General features: G+C 40.7%; 1 protein-coding gene and 1 pseudogene across 2 annotated transcripts in view; both read left to right on the top strand.

The window, feature by feature from the left end:
* PLEKHG7 (pleckstrin homology and RhoGEF domain containing G7) overlaps positions 1–20,456 on the top strand; it is a 93,338-nt gene that overhangs the window by 46,071 nt on the left and 26,811 nt on the right. For both annotated transcript variants that reach the window (XM_005905883.2, XM_070370928.1), the window contains exons 7-11: positions 4,507–4,605; positions 5,492–5,635; positions 9,279–9,374; positions 10,209–10,310; positions 13,913–14,026. In XM_005905883.2, coding sequence (XP_005905945.2) covers positions 4,507–4,605; positions 5,492–5,635; positions 9,279–9,374; positions 10,209–10,310; positions 13,913–14,026 — 555 coding nt within the window. The remainder of the gene's footprint in view (positions 1–4,506; positions 4,606–5,491; positions 5,636–9,278; positions 9,375–10,208; positions 10,311–13,912; positions 14,027–20,456) is intronic.
* Positions 9,634–9,734, top strand: LOC138988029 (U6 spliceosomal RNA; annotated as a pseudogene).

The following is a 20,456-nucleotide window of genomic DNA, read 5'->3' as shown; positions in this document are numbered from 1 at the left end:
TGAGAGGCACAGTCTTTCACCTGGACTGCCTCAGCTGTGTCATACTAGCCTTCTCAGAATATCTTCAGAGCAGTCAACACTGGTGCTCTTCCTGGAAGCCTGAGCACCCAGCCCCCACTCACAGCAGTGGGCATGAGTGTAAGCCACGTCTCAGCTGGGAAGTGCTGTTTGGCAACGAACTCTGTGGTGAATTCTCTCTGTTTTGCCTTCTGACCACCTGTTGCTTTGTTCCTCTCTGAGGTTCCAAAACTCCCCCTTGTCCTCACCCATGAGGGGGTTTCTGAACATGTTGGAACTTTTCCTCCTTCAGTCTCCCTCCCCAGGGTGCTGGTCCCTGTCCCAAAATCCTTTTTTTTTTTTTTTTAAATCTTTATCTTTTGCCCTACCTCGTTCTGAGAAAATTGGCTTGCCTTTTTGGAAGTCAAGGATCTCCTACCAGCATTCAGAATGTATTCTATATGAGTTGATCCACATGCAGATGTATTTTTGATGTATTTGTGGGGAGGAAGTTGATCTCCCTGTCTTATTCCTCCACCATCTTGAAAGTCCCCCCACCTCTTAGTTATTAAATTCAAGCCCTGAGAATTAACCTTGACTTATTTTCTTTATCTTCTATGTTCTCTCAAATACCTTTAATATCTTCTCATTGCCTCTCCACCAGAAGCCAGTGCCACCATAGTGGAAGGAGTACAGCTTCCAGCAATGGGTCTGTAACTCTAAAGAGTTAATGTTTCCTTTGAGAGGACTGTCCCTTCCTTTCTCACTATCATATCCACCAAGCACTTTGGTCAGGAGGTTGGTCAGATCCTTAGAAAGCCACAGTGAGTGTTCTTCAAGGTAGAGGGCTGGCGCCCACGTTCCCCATGTCCAATGCATCTTCCATTGCCTCAGCTTCCTTATTTTCCAACTGACTGCTGATTTTTAATTTCCACAACATGCAGTCACTATGGTTTCAGACATCAACAAAAGGCACATGTCCCAATTGCTGTAGGAGGTCCCCAACCAGCTCCAAGATTTCTCTGCTACTATGAAGTTAATAAGTCTCTAATAAGTTTCTTCTTTTGGTGCCATAACCCTAGCAGAGAATTCAGCCATGGCCCTTTAGCACTTTCTGAAATTATTATAGGATTGTCTTTCCGACACACAGGGAGCTACATCCCCACAATAGCAGATAAGCCTTCCTTCTCTGGCTCCTTTACCTAAAGTTGAATGATGTCCACCAGCATCATGCACCCTGAAGCAATACAGCAAGTTAAAATGTTGTTTGTGATAAACATTTGTCTGAAAGGCAGCCAAGTTGACTTTGGAGAGCCTCACATTGTTATTTGATAGCTTCTTCTTGGTTTAGTTGCTAAAATGAACTCTTAAAATGAGTAATTCATGATGTTGCAAGAGCAGAAAAATTAAAAAGTCACAACAGAGTAAGTTTCAAAAGGATATATGAATGTGATACCATTAAAAATTAATTGTAAATACAATAAGAAAAATGTTTTCTTTTTTTTTTTTTTAATTTTATTTTTTAAAAAAATCACATGCTCCCCATCCTGAACCCTCCTCCTCCCAACCTCCCCATACCATCCCCTGGGCCTTCCCAGCCACCAGCCCCAAGCATCCAGCATCGGCACTGAACCTGGACTGGCATCTGTTTCATACATGACATTTCACATGTTTCAATGACATTCTCCCAAATCTTCCCACCCTCTCCCACAGAGTCCATAAGACTGTTCTATACATCAGTGTCTCTTTTGCTGTCTCGCAGGGTTATCACCATCTTTCTAAATTCCATATACATGCTTAGTATACTGTATTTATGTTTTTCCTTCTGGCTTACTTCACTCTGTTAATAGTCTCCAGTTTCATCCACCTCATTAGAACTGATTCAAATGTATTCTTTTAATGGCTGAGTAATACTCCATTGTGTATATGTACCACAGCTTTCTTATCCATTCATCTGCTGATGGACATCTAGGTTGCTTCCATGTCCTGGCTATTATAAACAGTGCTGCGATGAACAGTGCTGCGATGAAATGATCAAAGGATCAATCCAAGAAGAAGATATAACAATTATAAATATATATGCACCCAACACGGGAGCACCGCAGTATGTAAGACAAATGCTTATGAAAGGAGAAATTAACAATAACACAATAATAGTGGGAGACTTTAATACCCCACTCACACCTATGGATAGATCAACTAAACAGAAAATTAATAAGGAAACACAAACTTTAAACGATACAATAGACCAGTTAGACCTAATTGATATCTATAGGACATTTCATCCCAAAACAATGAATTTCACCTTTTTCTCAAGCGCAGGAACCTTCTCCAGGATAGATCACATCCTGGGCCATAAAGCTACCTTGTAAATTCAAAAAATAGAAATCATTCCAAGCATCTTTTCTGACCACAATGCAGTAAGATTAGATCTCAATTACAGGAGAAAAAACTATTAAAAATTCCAACATATGGAGGCTGAACAACACGCTGCTGAATAACCAACAAATCACAGAAGAAATCAAAAAGAAATCAAAATTTGCATAGAAACGAATAAAATGAAAACACAACAACCCAAAACCTGTGGGACACAGTAAAAGCAGTCCTAAGGGAAAGTTCATAGCAATACAGGCACACCTCAAGAAACAAGAAAAAAGTCAAATAAATAACCTAACTCTACACCTCAAACAACTAGAAAAGGAAGAAATGAAGAACCCCAGGGTTAGTAGAAGGAAAGAAATCTTAAAATTAGAGCAGAAATAAATGCAAAAGAAACAAAAGAGACCATAGCAAAAATCAACAAAGCCAAAAGCTGGTTCTTTGAAAGGATAAATAAAATTGACAAACCATTAGCCAGACTCATCAAGAAACAAAGGAGAAAAAATCAAATCAATAAAATTAGAAATGACAGTGGAGAGATCACAACAGACAACATAGAAATACAAAGGATCATAAGAGACTATTATCAACAATTATATGCCAATAAAATGGACAACGAGGAAGAAATGGACAAATTCTTAGAAAAGTACAACTTTCCAAAACTTTTTAGAAAACCTTAACAGACCCATCACAAGCATGGAAATTGAAACTGTAATCAAAAATCTTCCAGCAAACAAAAGCCCAGGTCCAGACGGCTTTGCTTTAGAGAAGAGCTAACACCTATCCTGCTCAAACTCTTTCCAGAAAATTGCAGAGGAAGGTAAACTTCCAAACTCATTCTATGAGGCCACCATCACCCTAATACCAAAACCTGACAAAGATGCCACAAAAAGAAAACTATAGGCCAATATCACTGATGAACATAGATGCAAAAATCCTAAACAAAATTCTAGCAATCAGAATCCAACAACACATTAAAAAGATCATACACCATGACCAAGTGGGCTTTATCCCAGGGATGCAAGGATTCTTCAATATCCGTTAATCAATGTAATACACCACATTAACAAATTGAAAACAAAAACCATATGATTATCTCAATAGATGCAGAGAAAGCCTTTGACAAAATTCAACACCCATTTATGATAAAAACTCTCCAGAAAGCAGGAATAGAAGGAACATACCTCAACATAATAAAAGCTATATATGACAAAACCCACAGCAAACATTATCCTCAATGGTGAAAATTGAAAGCATTTCTCTAAAGTCAGGAACAAGACAAGGGTGCCCACTTTCACCATTACTATTCAACATAGTTTTGGAAGTTTTGGCTACAGCAATCAGAGCAGAAAAAGAAATAAAAGGAATCCAAATTGGAAAAGAAGAAGTAAAACTCTCACTATTTGCAGATGACATGATCCTCTACATAGAAAAATGTTTTCAATAATTACCTGGGGGTGGGGGGAGTCAGTGGAGATTACAGGTAACTTTGCTTTTCTTTGTGGTTTTGTTCCTCAGTTTTCTACAGCAACCGTATATTACCTTTGAACCTGATTCTTTTAACTAATATTATTTAAAATAAAAATTATAACAAAAAATAAGTAGGTGTTCCAATCTAAGGAAACTAGAGTTTCTAGCATATCGTGGTATTCTCCAGCTGAGAATTACTGTATTGGGAAGTTGCTTTAATACTCTGGACTTTATTTAGTCATCTGCTAAATGAGGGGTTGAACTAAGATCTCCAAGGCCCCTTCTGATGGTAAAGTCCATCAGAAAAGTTAGACTGTGAAGGACTAACTTTTGCAGGGTGCACACTAGACAGAAATCCATCTAATTGCTATATGGCTGTTCTGCTTTTGTGGCTCTGGTTTTTTTTTTTTTTTTTTTAGTAAAAATGAGAGGTTTGGATCAGCCATGTTCACCAGCCTTTCTCCTTCATGTCTGACATTCTGAACTCCTGTGGATCAGACTCTGGCTCAGAAACGGCTTTTCACCTGTTAGTGGTTCATAGACAAAATGCGCAGCCTGATCTCCTACATGTGGGACCGTGAAATAAAGATGCTGAAGCTACCAGAGACGTATCACTAAAAGAATTCAAGTTTGAAAATCCTGTTCTTTACAATCTCTTAGCAGGGCAAAGACAAGAACAAGCATATATCTGATCTGGAAGACTGCCTGTCCTCTTTGAAGATTACAGACTTCAGGGACTATGAGTTCCACACCCTGAAGGTATCTCCTGATTTGCTTTCTGTGTGGCTTCTTTTTTTGTTTTCGTCAGTATTATAAGATGTCAGATTATTGCATTGTTCATAAGAATAGCAAAGTGCCTGAGAGAAGCCCAGACTGGGGTAGAAGGAGGTCTGCTCTCTGTAAAGCACATTGAAACCTCGGGAAAGTCATTTTATCTTAAATAAAGTAATGGACATGAGAGTACTTTGTAGACCAAGAAGTCCTATACAAATGTTACAGCTCTTCTCACTAGGCCTTCATTTCCTCATTTGACAAATAAGCTGGTTTTTATAAGACAATTCCTGATGGTCTCTTTAAACTCTCATTTCATGATTCTTCAGTAGTTAATTTCAGCAAGTGTTACTAGTGGAACCTGGATCAGATTTCCCAGTTCTGGGTTTGGGATTCTTTTTAAACTGTAAATAACATGTCCATCCCATGCATGGGAGGAATTGATATCCCAAAGTCGTGCAGAGAGAACTGTGGTTTGGGTAACTCTACCCCGAGGGATGGGCTTCCTGGTGACGCAGACAGTAAATCTGCCTGCAATGCAGGAGACCCGGGTTCAATCCCTGGGTCAGGAAGATCAATCCCTGAGTTGAAAAGATTCCCTGAAGAAGGGAATGTGTGCTTACTCCAGTTGGAGAATTCCATGGTCATAGGAACCTGGTAGATTGCAGTCCATGGGATCCCAAAAGGTCAGACAGGACTGAGCAACTAACACTTCACTTTTTCACTTTCATCCAGAGGGGTGCCTGGGGCTTGCAATGGGAAATCATGATTTGGGAGATTGCTTGTTTCTGTTGCACTACACGTCCAAGAAAGGACAACAGGTCAACCCATCAAGGTGGAAACGTTTTGTTCTCCCTTTTTCTCCCACATACAGGATAAGACCTGGAATGAAGTCGTGGAAATGCATCAGAAACTTCCTACTAATCAATTAGACTTGAGAAAGCAACAAGAGGCCGTGTGGGAGCTCTTCACGAGTGAATGCACTTATTTTTTGGACCATTTATTAGTTCTTAAGATGGTAATGCTGGCTTTAATTTTTGTTAGATGGAAAACATTGGTTCTTTGGGGACTTGTTTCTTTTTTCCATGCTGAAGAAAGGTGGGAGGCTCCCCTCTTTCAGGGGATCCTAAGGAAATTTTATTTATCTTTGATTATCTGCAACTTGGTTTCTCTCCATTCTTTTCTTAAACATAGACTCTGAGGATTGGGTGAGACCTTCTCAGTAAACTGGTCCAGCTGTCCGTGTGATGTCTGACTCTCTTCTGCCTGATGCGCACCCTGTGTTTGCACACTATTCTGGGTCAGGGAGCTCACAGCCACCCTCAAGGCAGCCATTCCCTCTCTGGTCAGCTTGCTCTTTGGGCTCTTTTACTCCCTTATGTTCAGTGCCAGACGCTTTGTCTGCCATGGAGCCACAGTCAGAGATTTCCAGGACAACCATCCATGTGTAACACAAGGGGCTTGGATTATACAGTGTGTTCATGATGTCTATCATGAAAACAGTGCCCCTGAAGTTGTACAGTGCACTGGTCCTGGTCTGGGGAGGCTCTGAGCAGAGAACTCCTTGTAGAAGAAGCACAGGGCAAGGGATAGAAAGGGAGGAAATGCCTTCTAAGACCACAGGGGAGGATGGACCACATTGCTCCCAAGGTTGCCTCTGCCCATAAGCACTTTCAAGTCCTGGCATCTCTCATACCCAGGGAAAGGCACTGTGTTGGGAGACATGAGTTCAAGTCCTGGTCTGCCTCTGACTTGCCTTGTGAACTTAAAGTCTAGTCTTCCATTTCATAAAACAGAAGATTCTTTCTGTCAAGGTCCAGATAGTAAATATTTTGGGCTTTGCCAACCATGTGGTCTTTATTGCAACTACTCAGCTCTTGCGTTGCAGTACAAAAGAAGCTATAAATAATTTGTAAAGAAATGTATGTGGCTGTGTTAAAATAATATCTTATTTACAAAAATGGGCAGCAGACCTGATTTATCCCACAGCATGTCTTTTGTTATTCCTGCTCTAAGCTACAAGAGGGATAACAATACCATAAGATATGATCATTCTGATGACCAGAAATCTCTCAAGTGCTATACAAATGTTAGTTATTTACTGTAATGTTTATTGTGTCAGTCGTTGCCAAGTACTTTACCAGCAAAATGTAAATAGGAAAGACACTTAGAAAGTTGAAACTTGGAGATTGTTTCAGTTAGGATATAGAAAACTAGTTAACTAAGACTGTATATTATTGACCCATGTAACCATAAAGCCCAGAGGTGAGAGCGAATACAAGGTTGGTTTGATCAAGGGGCTCAAAATCAAGGACAGAATTTCTTTTCGTCTCTCATGCCTGCCTTCCATGGTCTGAGCTTCATCCTATGGCCAGCTTCTGTTATAGTCACAGAGTGGCTGTGGTCCTGGAGGCTCTGGAGAGAGTAAGAAATAGAAAGGGGAGGGAGGGAAAGAAAGAGACAGAAATCTATTTTCTTAACATTCATAGCCAGAGTCTTGATTTTCGTTCAGTTTGCACTGGTCTGAGTCACATGCACACTGTTGAACCAGCTACCGTGTTAAGGAAGGAGGGTGCTCATTGTCTTAAGGGATCACATTCAAGGAATGAGGAAGGGCAGACACTGAGGTGACAACTGGGATAATGTTAGGGGGAGCACTGGGGCTGAGTGGGAACCAGTAGATGTTCACTGCAGAGCACTCACCTCATGAGCTCCACTGCCTTCCTTTGCCCTAATAAACAAAACGGAACTTCTGTCCCACTGTCAACTACATAAGCTTTTTAAATTAGCATTTTCTGTTGAAAAGAAGCTCAATTAGTGTTTATTTTCAACCCCCCTCCCTGGTGTTTAGAGTATATGAGTACCTCCCTTTACACAATCAATATAAATTTCCCAAAGTTGCTTGTAAATTGGAATTTTGTAACTCAAATTCACTGAAAGACTCAATATTTTTCTTAAATGGCAAAAAATTCTATAAAGCAAAGAATTTTTTTTTAGTTTATTTTAATTGGAGGCTAATTACTTTACAATATTGTGGTGGTTTTTGCCATACATTAACATGAATCAGCCATGGGTGTACATGTGTTCCGCCCTGACCCTCCCTCCCCATCCATCCCTCAGGATCATCCCAGTGCAGCAGCCCTGAGCACGCTGTCTCATGCATCAAACCTGGACTGGCGATCTGTTTCACATATGATAAAATACATGTTTCAATGCTATTCTCTCAAATCATCCCACCCTCGCCTTCTCCCACAGAGTCCAAAAGTCTGTTCTTTACATCTGTGTCTCTGTTGCTGTCTCGCATATAGGGTCATCGTTACCATCTTTCTAAATTCCATATATATGCGTTAATATACTGTATTGGTGTTTTTCTTCTGACTTATTTCGCTATGTATAATAGGCTCCAGTTTCATCCACCTCGTTAGAACTGATTCAAATGAATTCTTTTTAATGGCTGAGTAATACTCCATTGTGTATATGTACCACAGCTTTCTTATCCATTCATCTGCTGATGGACATCTAGGTTGCTTCCATGTCTTGGCTATTGTAAACAGTTAAAGCAAAGAATCTTATAGCACAAAGATGATTTCTTCTAAATGTCTCCAATTTATCTGAAGTCATGGTTTCTGTTTCTTACCGCTATGTGTTTTAAATGCTTAGATATAGACAGACTTCCAGACAACGGTGCTGCCTAGATTGCGGGAAGCTCTAAATCAGTGGTTCTCAAAGTGTAGTCCCTGAACCAAAAGCATCAGAATCACTTGGGAACTTGTTAGAAATCCATATTCTCATATCTCATCAGAGACCTACTGAATCAGAAAGGCTTGGGGTAGGGCCTGCTAATCTCTGGTTTAACAAGGCCTCTAAATGATTCTGATGCAAGTTCAAGAACCGTTTACTGCATTGATTAAGTAATATAGAAATAGGAATTGGAAAACATTGGTGATCTAAAGCCCAATCTTTTCATACCTGTAATTCCTAACTTATTTGGTCCCTCCGAATGCTTCATCTTATTGATACAGAGTGTTCCTATTTCAATAAATTGATCTCTCTTTAGTTTATTGAATGAGGGACAGGTTATCTGTGAGGATTGTAGTTTTTTTCTTGACTTGCTGTAGTTTTCCTATTGTAGGAAAACATCAAGTAACAGTAACATAAAGCCTCTCTTAATGTTTCATCAATATTTAATGGCTTTATAAAAATCTAAACATCTTACAAGTTATCAGATATTCACTCATTAGTTCTCTTTTCAATTTCCTGAAAGTAAAGGACATTTAAGTCTTTTGTAGAGAAAGGAATAAATAAAAACTGAGAATGAATGTTGTTTTAGTCTCAAGTAAGTACTGCTGGCAAGAAGAGAACCTTGGAGATTTCTCTGGCACTGGGAAGAGAGAAAGCCTGCTTGAACAAATTATGTTCTACAGGAATATTGGTGGGGCTCTCACAGCAACGACTACTTCATACAGAAGAGCACATTTCCCATATGTTCTATGGAGCTTAAATGTCATCATTTGTGTTTAGCACAATTCCTAACCATTGAAAATACTGATCTCTAAGTTGTTTTGTAAAATTATACTCAGGAGGTTTATGTTTAATGTTCTTGCAAAGGGCAAATACCAAAATTGAAAAGCAAAAAGTGATGTGTGTTTTATTTCTTTAAGATCTTCATGAATACATTAAAATATCTACAGACTCATGAATATCTCCTGGATGTGGATTTATGGAGACTTTTTGCAAACCTGGAGGAGCTAAGTCAGGTGAGCCAAAGTAGAAAGATTCCAGTAGCCATGTTTTAAAAATCACCAGAGGACTGTGAAAATTTATGCTTGTCTCTTTTTGTGGTTTGTATTCCATGTTGGTGTATGCAATATTGTTTCTTCCATATTCCTTCTCCATATAGTCTTACGGTCGGGAGTTCAGGTTAATAAGAAGGAAATCTTTCCAATAGATTGCAGCCATCAGTTAGCCTTCAGTAACATTTCAATTCTTCTGTGGTTATTTAAGAAAATAATCATAATGCTCAGTTCATCACGTGTACTAAAATTGGAATGAGACAAAGATTAGCGTGGATTTTGTGCAAGAATGGCACACAAATTCAGGAAATGTTCCATGTTTTTTCTAGAGTACAAGTTCTGGAACCCCTTCTAGAAGTACATGCCTTCTAGTGTATACTCAGGAACACATCTTGTTTACTGCTTTATCCAGAAGACCTCAGTGCCTCGTGCATAGAAGGACTGAATAAGTAATGTTGGGTACATGAGCTTCCTCAATAAATAATGTTGAATACAAAGAAAGAGAAAAACATGTTCCTAAGTACCCCATCATCATAAATGATTAGTCTCAAATGAATGTTCTTTATCACATATATTATAAATAAAAGCTATCTTTCCTCTAAAAAGGAGGAGAAGAGAGATACTACAGGAATTCATTTATAAGAAAATATATTAGAGAGTAGAGGAAGATAAATCTTTAAATTTTGCCAGGGAGATAAATTGGAAGTAGGAGGCATCTGTAGGAACAAAATTTGAAGTTCACCGGATATTTATTTCTTACCCACCCCTTACCTCTGTTTTCCTTTCTCCCTGGCCTAGACAAGCTTTGGTTTTGTGAACAGTCTTTTCCATATCTTCAAGGACTACGTTGACATTTGTGAGACTTCACCATCGTTGGATTTTATTTCTGTGCTCACAAAGGTAAAATCCTCTTTGGGATATCTCAGCTTCTGTGTAATAAATTCACCCACGTCTCAGGATGGTTGTTTATATTTTCTCGACCATCATCATCATTGTTATTTCTGGGAAAGTTCTGCCAACACCCTCCCACAAGGGAAACATCCCTTTCTCCACCAATCAACATTTTCAAAAATAAGTCTCAGATTCTGTTTTTCCATTGTTATCTCTCCTGTGTGAGCTTTATTAATACAAAATCTGCATGCATGGAAAAGCCATTTCCAAGTCTGTTTTTCAAATGACTTCAATTTAAAGCAATATTCACAGCAATAGTTTGTGCAGGCAAATTACATGGTTCAGTAGTTGTTCTAACTAAAGTGCCAGGCTTTCTGAAAGGAATAAAATAAACCTTCAAATCCATCAGCACCCTTAATAAGACTTCTGTGTATTCAAGGAGGAGGAAGGAGGAAGACTTGTACCCCTGGTCTGATAAATGCTATTTTTTTCCTTGAGTAGATAATTTGAACTTTCTCCCCTACTTTGAGCTTTTTAATCCTGTTTCTATCTATGGCACCCCACTCCAGTACTCTTGCCTGGAAAATCCCATGGATGGAAGAGCCTGGTGGGCTGCAGTCCATGGGGTCGCTAAGAGTCGGACACGACTGAGCGACTTCAGTTTCACTTTTCACTTTCATGCATTGGAGAAGGAAATGGCAACCCACTCCAGTGTTCTTGCCTGGAGAATCCCAGGGACGGCGGAGCCTGGTGGGCTGCCGTCTATGGGGTTGCACAGAGTCGGACACGACTGAAGTGACTTAGCAGCAGTAGCAGCAGCAGGTTGTTATAATCCATTTAATCCATTTTTTAAAATATAGATTAAGATGTATTGACTTGTAAAAATTATACTCAGGTTTATGTTTAATGTTCTTGCAAAGGGCAAGTATCAAAATTGAAAAGCAAAAAGTAATGTGCATTATGAAGCACTTACATGTGGGGCTGATAACCTGTACATGATAATGTGCAGAATTAGACACACCCCTTACTTTGGGGGAGTTTTCATTCTAGTGGGAAAGAAATTAATCGACTAATGACACCAATGTTTATATAGTAGAATTGAGATTAGTGCTGGGGAAAAAAGATACATAGAAATTATGCAAGGAAACTTCTAGTTTGGGGCAGATGGTGAGGTCGTTACAGCTAGGAAATTCTTCCTGAGGCAATGATGCTTGAGGTGAGATATGAACAAGGACTATTTAGGAAGGCAAAACAAGCAGAAAACTAGGCATAAACTGGGGCGATCCTTCAATGAACTTTGAAAGCAGATTAGAATAAGGAAAAGCTTTGAAAAACAGGAGAACGAATGTAAAGTGTTGGAAATCAGCTAAAATCTCAGGATCTCCCAATTCCTTTAGAGTCAGAGATTATTTTTTTTAGGACCACTGCATGCTACACATTTTTTATTTTTGTTAAAGGGCAGAGCCCTTAGTAAGTCAGATAATGAGCATGATTGTTTGGATGTGTGTTGGTTCAGGGTCTGAAGTCCCCTTGGTTTTCTTGATAATTTCTGTACTCTGTCAAGGGCTAGGACAACTGGCAGGCTCTCTCCACTTGGCTCCTTGGATTAACCTGGTCCATCTCCTTGGACTAACCTGGCCATCATCCTCTAATGGTGATGGGAAGAAGCACAAAAGAGCATCAACACCCATTATAGATCCAAGTACATCATTCCTCTGCTGGTCTGGGAGAATCTCCAAGGGTGAGGGGTAGTTGCGGCTCTCTCTTGGGACATAAATGCTGTGGCAGACATATCTGGGAGTATTCATCTGAAGGCTGACGTTAGCAACAAGACCTGGCCCCCTAAAAATAGTTTTTAATTCAGTTTTTAGTGAATAGCCTGAAGAAATAACAACTTTTCATCAAAACACGTAAGTAGTCTGTCTTAGTCTGCCCAGGCTGTGTAACAAAGTGCCACAAACTGGGCAGGTTGTAAACCACAGAAATCGACGTCTCACCGTTTTAGAGGGTGGACATCCAATAGCAGGGTGGCAGCCGGGTCATGTGAGGGCCCTCTTCTGGTCACAGACTTCTCATTGTATTCTTCACATAGCAGAGAGGGCCGGAGAGCTCGCCAGAGTCTCTCTTGTAAGGGCATTCATTTCATTCCTGGAGGCTTCTCCTTTGGGACCTCATCGTCTCCGGAAGGGTCCACCTCCTCCAATACCATCACCTTGGGGGTTAGGACTCAACACATGAGTTGGAGGGGGACACAGCTGTTCCGACCATAGCATACGTGTCCTCACAGCCTAGTGAAGCATGGACTCTTCACTGAAAGTCTGTAATGATAGCCATATATGAATGCGTCCTGATATGTTACAGATGTGCAAAGGTGGGCTGCAAAAGTTTTTCCTAAATTTAAAAAGGCCTGCGTCAGGTTAACTCAGTTGTGCCACGGAAAGAAACTCCAGCTCTTAGTGGCTTGGTTCACATCTCCATCACACCATGTTCTGCTCTGTCACTGTTTTCACTCTGGGACCCCTGCTGAAGGAGCAGCCACCACCTGGAATGTCACCCCCGCCCCTCCAGGGCAAAGACAGAAAAGACTGAGGCAGAACGCTCACTGACTCTTCAAGTTTCTGGCATATCTGTTCACGTTCATCAGCCTCAGAAAGTCCCATGGCCAGGCCTACCCTCAGTGGTAATTTAGATAATGTGAATGTGTGTGCTTGCACACTGGCCACCTGCCTTATTCTAATATAAATTTGATACGACTTAAGAATGTGCAGTCATTATAGCAAGTTTAAGACATTGCATAAGAATAGTGAAGAAAGGGAAAGGCAAGTGTCAGATTAGGTAAAACAAGTACGTAAAATGCTTGCTATGAAACAGTACACTTAATGAGGTGCCCCAGATTTGTTTTTTAGAAGCTGGCAGGAGAATCCAGTTTGTGGATATTTTTGCAGAAGATCTGATGAAAAGTTAGATGTTGTTACTTTAATCACATACTGTGAACACAGGCTTAGGCACTGTCTGTTACCAGGTACCACGCAGCCTGTGTAGGCCTCAACAAAGCATAAGTGCAGGTAAAGGGTGAATTAAATCAACATGTCCCAAATAGAATTTTTTTTAAAAATATAGGCAAAAAAAAGACAGTTTATTGAGGAGTTGTTGTTCAGCCACTAAGTTGTGTCCAACTCTTTGCGACCCCACGAACTGCAGCACACCAGGCTTCCCTGTCCTTCACTATCTTCTGAGTTTGCTCTAACTCATGTCCATTGAATCGGTGATGCCTTCCAACCGTCTCATCCTCTGTCACCCCCTTTCCTCCTGCCCTCAATCTTTCCCAGCATCAGGGTCTTTTCCAGTGAGTTGGCTCTGTGCATCAGCTGGCCAGAGTATTGGAGCTTCAGCTCCAGCATCAAGCTTCCCAGTTGAGGAGTTAATGGTTTATTTTGGGGATACCATTGCTTAATAGTGTTTATTTCGACGATCACCTGCTTCTCTCCGTGCACACATGGTTGATAATGGTGTGTCCCCAACTTTCCCCACTTTGGTGACTGATAAAAGTGGAGAGCAGGTCTCTCTGCTTTTGCATGCTTTCACTCTCTTGTGCCCTTCTCCCCTTGCAGTATTTCCGAGGGAGCCTGTGTCAGAGCCACCAGACCTACTGCCTGAACTACTCGGCCGCTGTCTTTTATCTTGAGAGCCTGAAGCAGAGACATGACTTTGGAATTTATTTAAAAGTAAAGTACCTTTTTCTTTTATATTTTTCCTGAGACTCTTTGGATATAACAGATACTAGGAACTATTTATTAGACCCAAATTAAATGGAACGGGAGGAAAATAAATGATCAGGCATACATTTTAACTACAAACCTACTTTCCTTAGGAACATGTAATCCACTTCAGCATTAGGATTTTATTTTATTTATTTTTTTTTTTTTGTTTTAAAAATGAATTTATTAAAATGCTCATAATTGTAAAAATAATATTAAAATGCACCGAAATTTGCAAAATATTACAAACTTTACATCTTATGCCACAGTGTATGAGAAGCATCATGAATATTTCAGTTTTACTTAAGCTGTTCATACATTTTAACTTTTCAAACATCTTAAAATATAATATGGACACAAGAAAACGGTACAAGAAGTGTTTCAACAAAGAGCACGTCCTGCTCCCCTATTGTGAATTAATGTTTTCTGAAATTCAAGATGCACGTGCAATTATAAGGGAAGACTTTCAGTGATAAACAGTTTGCAAGATGGTTTTGTTTAGTTTTCAAACAAAAACGAAAGCTTTCCCATCCTATTGACATAACTAAAATATCAGGGATATTTAGAGAAAAATCTCCTGAGTATTTTGGTCTAACAGCATTAGGATTTTAAATAGTGCTTATCTGGAAACATTGTATCACCTAATGTCCCTCCTGACATTTTAACTGGGGATTTAAAATGTTTTATTTGTCCACTGGTTTTGTTTTTAGAAGAAATTAGTGAGAAAACTATAGTAAGGATTGAGGCTTTATTTGTGATACACGTCTGGCTCTTGTAGGATTTGGTCCCAGCAAGGTCCTACTGCACAAAGCTTGGTGTACCACTACCGTGGTATTCTATGTGAGCGGCCCCTCCTAGAGAACATCATAGCACCCAGCGTAAATGCTGCCCCTGAAGTTGTCCAGCATGGCAGCTGTGGGTCCCAAGCGTTATTCAGTACAGTCGCTCAGTCGTGTCTGACTCTTTGCAACCCCACGGACTGCAGCACGCCGGGCTTCCCTGTCCATCACCAACTCCCAGAGCCTACTCAAACTCATGTCTAACACGTCAGTGGTGCCATCCAACCATCTCATCCTCTGTCGTCCCCTTCTCCCGCCTTCAATCTCTCCCAGCATCAGGGTCTTTTCCAGTGAATCAGTTTTTTGCATCAGGTGGCCAAAGTACTGGAGTTTCAGCTGTAGCATCAGTCCTTCCAATGAATATTCTGGACTGATTTCCTTTCAGATGGACTGGTTGGATCTCCTTGCAGTCCAAGGGACTCTCAAGAGTCCTCTCCAACACCACAGTCAAAAGCATCAATTCTTCAGCAGTCAGCTTGCTTTATAGTCCAACTCTCACATCCATACATGACCACTGGTAAAACCATAGCCTTGACTAGACGGACCTTTGTTAACAAAGTAATGTCTTTGCTTTTTAATATGCTGTCTAGGTTGGTCATAACTTTTTTTCCAAAGAGGAAGCGTCTTTTAATTTCCTGGCTGCAGTCATCATCTGCAGTGATCTTGGAGCCCCCCAAAATAAAGTCTGTCACTGTTTCCACTGTTTCCCCATCCATTTGCCATGAAGTGATAGGACCAGGTGCCATGATCTTCGTTTTCTGAATGTTGAGCTTTAAGCCAACTTTTTTCACTGTCAACTTTCACTTATATCAAAAGGCTCTTTAGTTCTTCTTCACTTTCTGCCATTAGGGTGGTGTCATCTGCATATCTGAGGTTATTGATATTTCTCCTGGCAATCTTCATTCCAGCTTGTGCTTCATCCAGCTTGGCATTTCATATGATGTGCTCAGCATATAAGTTAAATAAGCAGGGTGACAATATACAGCCTTGACGTACTCCTTTTCCTATTTGGAACCAGTCTGTTGTTCCATGTCCAGTTCTAACTGTTGCTTCCTGACCTGCATATAGGTTTCTCAAGAGGCAGGTCAGGTGGTCTGGTATTCCCATCTCTTTCAGAATTGCCAACAGTTTATTGTGATCCACACAGTGAAAGGCTTTGGCATAGTCAATGAAGCAGAAGATGGTTTTCTGGAACTCTCTCGCTTTTTCGATGATCCAACGGATGTTGACAACTTGATCTCTGGTCCCTCTGCCTTTTCTAAATCCAGCTTGAACATCTGGAAGTTCATGGTTCACGTACTGTTGAAGCCTGGCTTGGAGAATTTTGAGCATTACTTTACTAGCGTGTGAGATGAGTGCAATTGTGTGGTAGTTTGAGCATTCTTTGGCATTGCCTTTCTTGGGATTGGAATGAAAACTGACCTTTTCCAGTGCTGTGGCCACTGCTCAGTTTTCCAAATTTGTTGGCATATTGAGTGCAGCACTTTCACAGCATCATCTTTTAGGATTTGAAATAGCTCAACTGGAATTCCATCACCTCCTCTAGCTTTGTTTGTAGTGATGCTTCCTAAGGCCCACTTGACTTCACATTCCAGGATGTCTGGCTCTAGGTGAGTGATCACACGATTGTGATTATCTGGGTCGTGAAGATCTTTTTTGTACAGTTCTTCTGTGTATTCTTGCCACCTCTTCTTAATCTCTTCTGCTTCTGTTAGGTCCAAACTATTTCTGTCCTTTAAAGTGCCCATCTTTGCATGAGATGTTCCCTTGGTATCTCTAATTTTCTTGAAGAGATCTCTAGTTCCCATTCTGTTGTTTTCCTCTATTTCTTTGCATTGATCACTTAGGAAGGCTTTCTTATCTCTCCTATTCTTTAGAACTCTGCATTCAAATGGGTATATCTTTCCATTTCTCTTTTGCCTTTAGCTTCTCTTCTTTTCTCAGCTATTTGTAAGGCCTCATCAGACAACCATTTTGCCTTTGGGGATGGTCTTGATCCCTGCCTCCTGTACAGTGTCAGGAACCTTTGTCCATAGTTCTTCAGGCACTCTGTCTATCAGATCTAATCACTTGAATTTATTTGTCACTTCTACTGTATAATCGTAAGGGATTTGATTTAGGTCATACCTGAATGGTCTAGTGGTTTTCCCTACTTTCTTCAATTTAAGTCTGAATTTGGCAGTAAGGAGTTCGTGATCTGAGTCACAGTCAGCTCCTAGTCTTGTTTTTGCTGACTGTATAGAGCTTCTCCATCTTTGGCTGCAAAGAATATAATCAGATTTCGGTATTGACCATTGGTGATGTCCATGTGTAGAATCTTCTCTTGTGTTGTTGGAAGAGGATGTTTGCTATGACCAGTGTGTTCTCTTGGCAAAACTCTGTTAGCCTTTGAACTGCTTCATTTTGTACTCCAAGGCCAAATTTGCCTGTTACTCCAGGTGTTTCTTGACCCTACTTTTGCATTCCAGTCCCCTATAATGAAGAAGACATCTTTTTTGGGTGTTAGTTCTGGAAGGTCTTGTAGGTCTTCACAGAACCGTTCAACTTCAGCTTTTCAGCATTACTGGTCAGGGCATAGACTTGGATTACTGTGACACTGAATGGTTTGGCTTGGAAACGAACAGAAATCATTCTGTCATTTTTGAGATTGCATCCAAGTACTGCATTTTGGACTCTTTTGTTGACTGTGATGGCTATTCCACTTCTTTTAAGGGATTCTTGCCCACAGTAGTAGATATAACGGTCATCTGAGTTAAATTCACCCATTTCAGAACAGGAGATTTGTGCTCGGGACCTTCAGTGTTTGCAAATAAGCAAAACTGGAAAAAATTTTCCTAGACTTCTCTACTTCCTTTGACCACCACCCACTCCCCTGCCCCCGCTGGTTTTTTGGGGGTTTTATTTTGACATATCTTTAGTCTGAAATGTACCTTTCAGTATTATGCCACAGCTCTTTTTATGACCCAAGAAAATGGTCCGTGCCTTTCCAGAAACCCATGCAGCTACAAGAAGCACCTACCAGAGCATCACCTCAGAGCCATAGGAGGAACAGCCACCACACAGAGCTCCCAGTAACTTTTAGCTGTGAATCAGAGCATCTTTGCCATGGCCAGAATGTGCCAGGAAACCTGGGTGTGGCATGAATGATGTTGGGAAGAGCCATGGCCCTATTTTAGTAGCTTTAGCCTTTCGGTGTTTTCTTTGGTACTCAAACCAAAACCTGAAAGCTTGTTAGATTTCATGAATAATCTTGTTGCAAAATTTGTCTCTGGAAGCTGTTGGATGAGACTCCTTGCCTGAGACTCCTTGGCAGAGTCTTCCAGACTCCTCCCCAGACTGGGGAGAATCCAGGTTCATTCCTCTCCCTCCCAAGCTAGCACAAGGTTCAGACACCATTTTCAAATAACTGTGGAAAATCCCTTAACAATTGTGACACAGAAGTTTACATGTATGAGATCTATATAGCATCCAAAGATATTTAGGAAAAAAAATGGAGGATGCACTGATATAATGATAACATGTAATACTTTTATAAGCATCATGCTCTGCCAAGCACTCTCTCAAACGGTCTCTTTTAAATCTTACCACAGATCTATGAAGTTGATTACATTGTGTCCCCACATGTCCCAGAGACTCAGAAAGGTTATGTGACCTTTGTAAGATCACATGACCAATAGGTGGCAATAAAAGAACCTGGATAAAGGTCTTCAGGCAAAATACTCCAATGCACTTTACGCCCAGGGCTATTTACAACTCCTCAGGGCTACTTCCTGTTGCAAAGGAACCCTTAGCATCATGAAACAAAGGTGGAAGGGTCAGGGAGAGGCTTTGGGAGGGCTTGGAGGTAAATCTGCCTTCCACAGCCCCAGAGCACAGAACAAAACTTCATCACAGATAATTAATAATAATAATATATAATGATTATACATACAATAATAATGATACAAATACAAAAATGATAATACTAAAAGTGACTCGTTCGCAAGCTTTGCCTATGGCCGGGCACTGTGCTGCATGCTAATCATCTCTGATTTCTCTGTCTGCACAATAAACCCTGTAGGATTTGATGTTATCCTCATTTTTCAGGAGCTTAGAAGAATTTAGCAACTTGCTTAAAGTTTGTTCAGGGCAGGAAAGTGAAAGTGAAGTTGCTCAGTCGTGTCCGACTCTTTGCGACCCCGTGGACCGTAGCCTACCAGGCTCCTCGGTTCTCCTAGGCTTTGACGTAAATGTTGTTGGAAAACTTAACATCTCTGTGGGCTTCCCTGGTGGCTCAGACAATAAAGAATCTGCCTGCAGTGCAGGAGACCCAGGTTCATTCCCTGGGTCAGGAAGATCCCTTGGGAATCCCAAGGGAATGGCCACTCACTCCAGTATTCTTGCCTGGAGAATTCCATGGAGAGAGGAGCCTGGTGGGCTACAGTCCATGGGGTCACAGAGTCAGACACAATTGAGCAGCTAACACACTTTCACTTAACATCTTTGTCATTTTATGGACTGCCTGGAATTGGGCTCTGGTTGCACTGGGGTGAATTTACTCTCTACACCATGTGGGGCTGGTTTTTGTAAATATCTGTACATTATCTTTATGGGCATTGACAAGAGTAGAATTTCCCTCACTTTTTCAGTCAAAGTGATGCAGAGAAGACACTGGGGGACTTCCATAGTGGTCTAGTGGTTAAGAATCTGCCTGCCAATGCCGGGGACATAGGTTTGATCCCTGAACTGGGAAGATCCCACATGCCACAGGGCAGCTAAGCCCACATGCCAGAGGGCAACTAAGCCCAAGCTCCCTGGAGCCCGTGCTCCACAAGAGAAGCCACCCCAATGAGAAGCCCATGCACAGCAACTAGAGACTAGCCCCTGCTTGCCGCAACTGGAGAAAGCCCACACAGTGTAACGAAGACACCCAAAAAAGACACTCCAACACAGCTAGAAAAAGTCAGAAAACAAGACCCTGGGAATTGGTACCAGGTCTCTCTGCTAGTCTTTGCTCGATTAGCAGCTGCTGACGAATCTATCTACTGCGGACTGAATATTCAAGACATGTCAGGCATTGCTGTCAGCACTGTGTGGATTGTCTCCTTAAAACCTCTCATCACCCGGTTAAGGCAACTCTTGTTATCCACGCTTCACAGATGAGGTTTAGAGGACGTAAGTAGATTTCCCAAGTTCCCAAGAATGATGGGTGTCCAAGACCGTGGTCGCATCCCACCAAGACAGGTTAATGAGGAGAACAAGGTTTTATTTGGGCCCCTCAATCCATTTCACTCTTCCCCTGAACACATTGGATTTGTAATGATTTATGTATAAATTATATCAATATAATTTTATAAATTATAAGATTTATGTGTTAATTTACTTTTTGCTTATTATATATAGTTAACTTACAATGTTGTATTTCTGGTGTGCAGCAAAGTGATTCAGTTTTACATATATATAATACTTTTTCATATTCTTTTCTATTATAATTTATTATGAGATATTGAATATAGTGTCCTATGCTGCACAGTAGGACCTTGTTGGTTATCAAAGCTTGTAAGTTTGATAAGGTCCCA

The sequence above is a fragment of the Bos mutus genome, chromosome 5 (assembly GCF_027580195.1).
Source record: "Bos mutus isolate GX-2022 chromosome 5, NWIPB_WYAK_1.1, whole genome shotgun sequence".
NCBI classification, from domain to species: domain Eukaryota; kingdom Metazoa; phylum Chordata; class Mammalia; order Artiodactyla; family Bovidae; genus Bos; species Bos mutus.
This window is presented reverse-complemented; position numbering and strand designations above follow the sequence as displayed.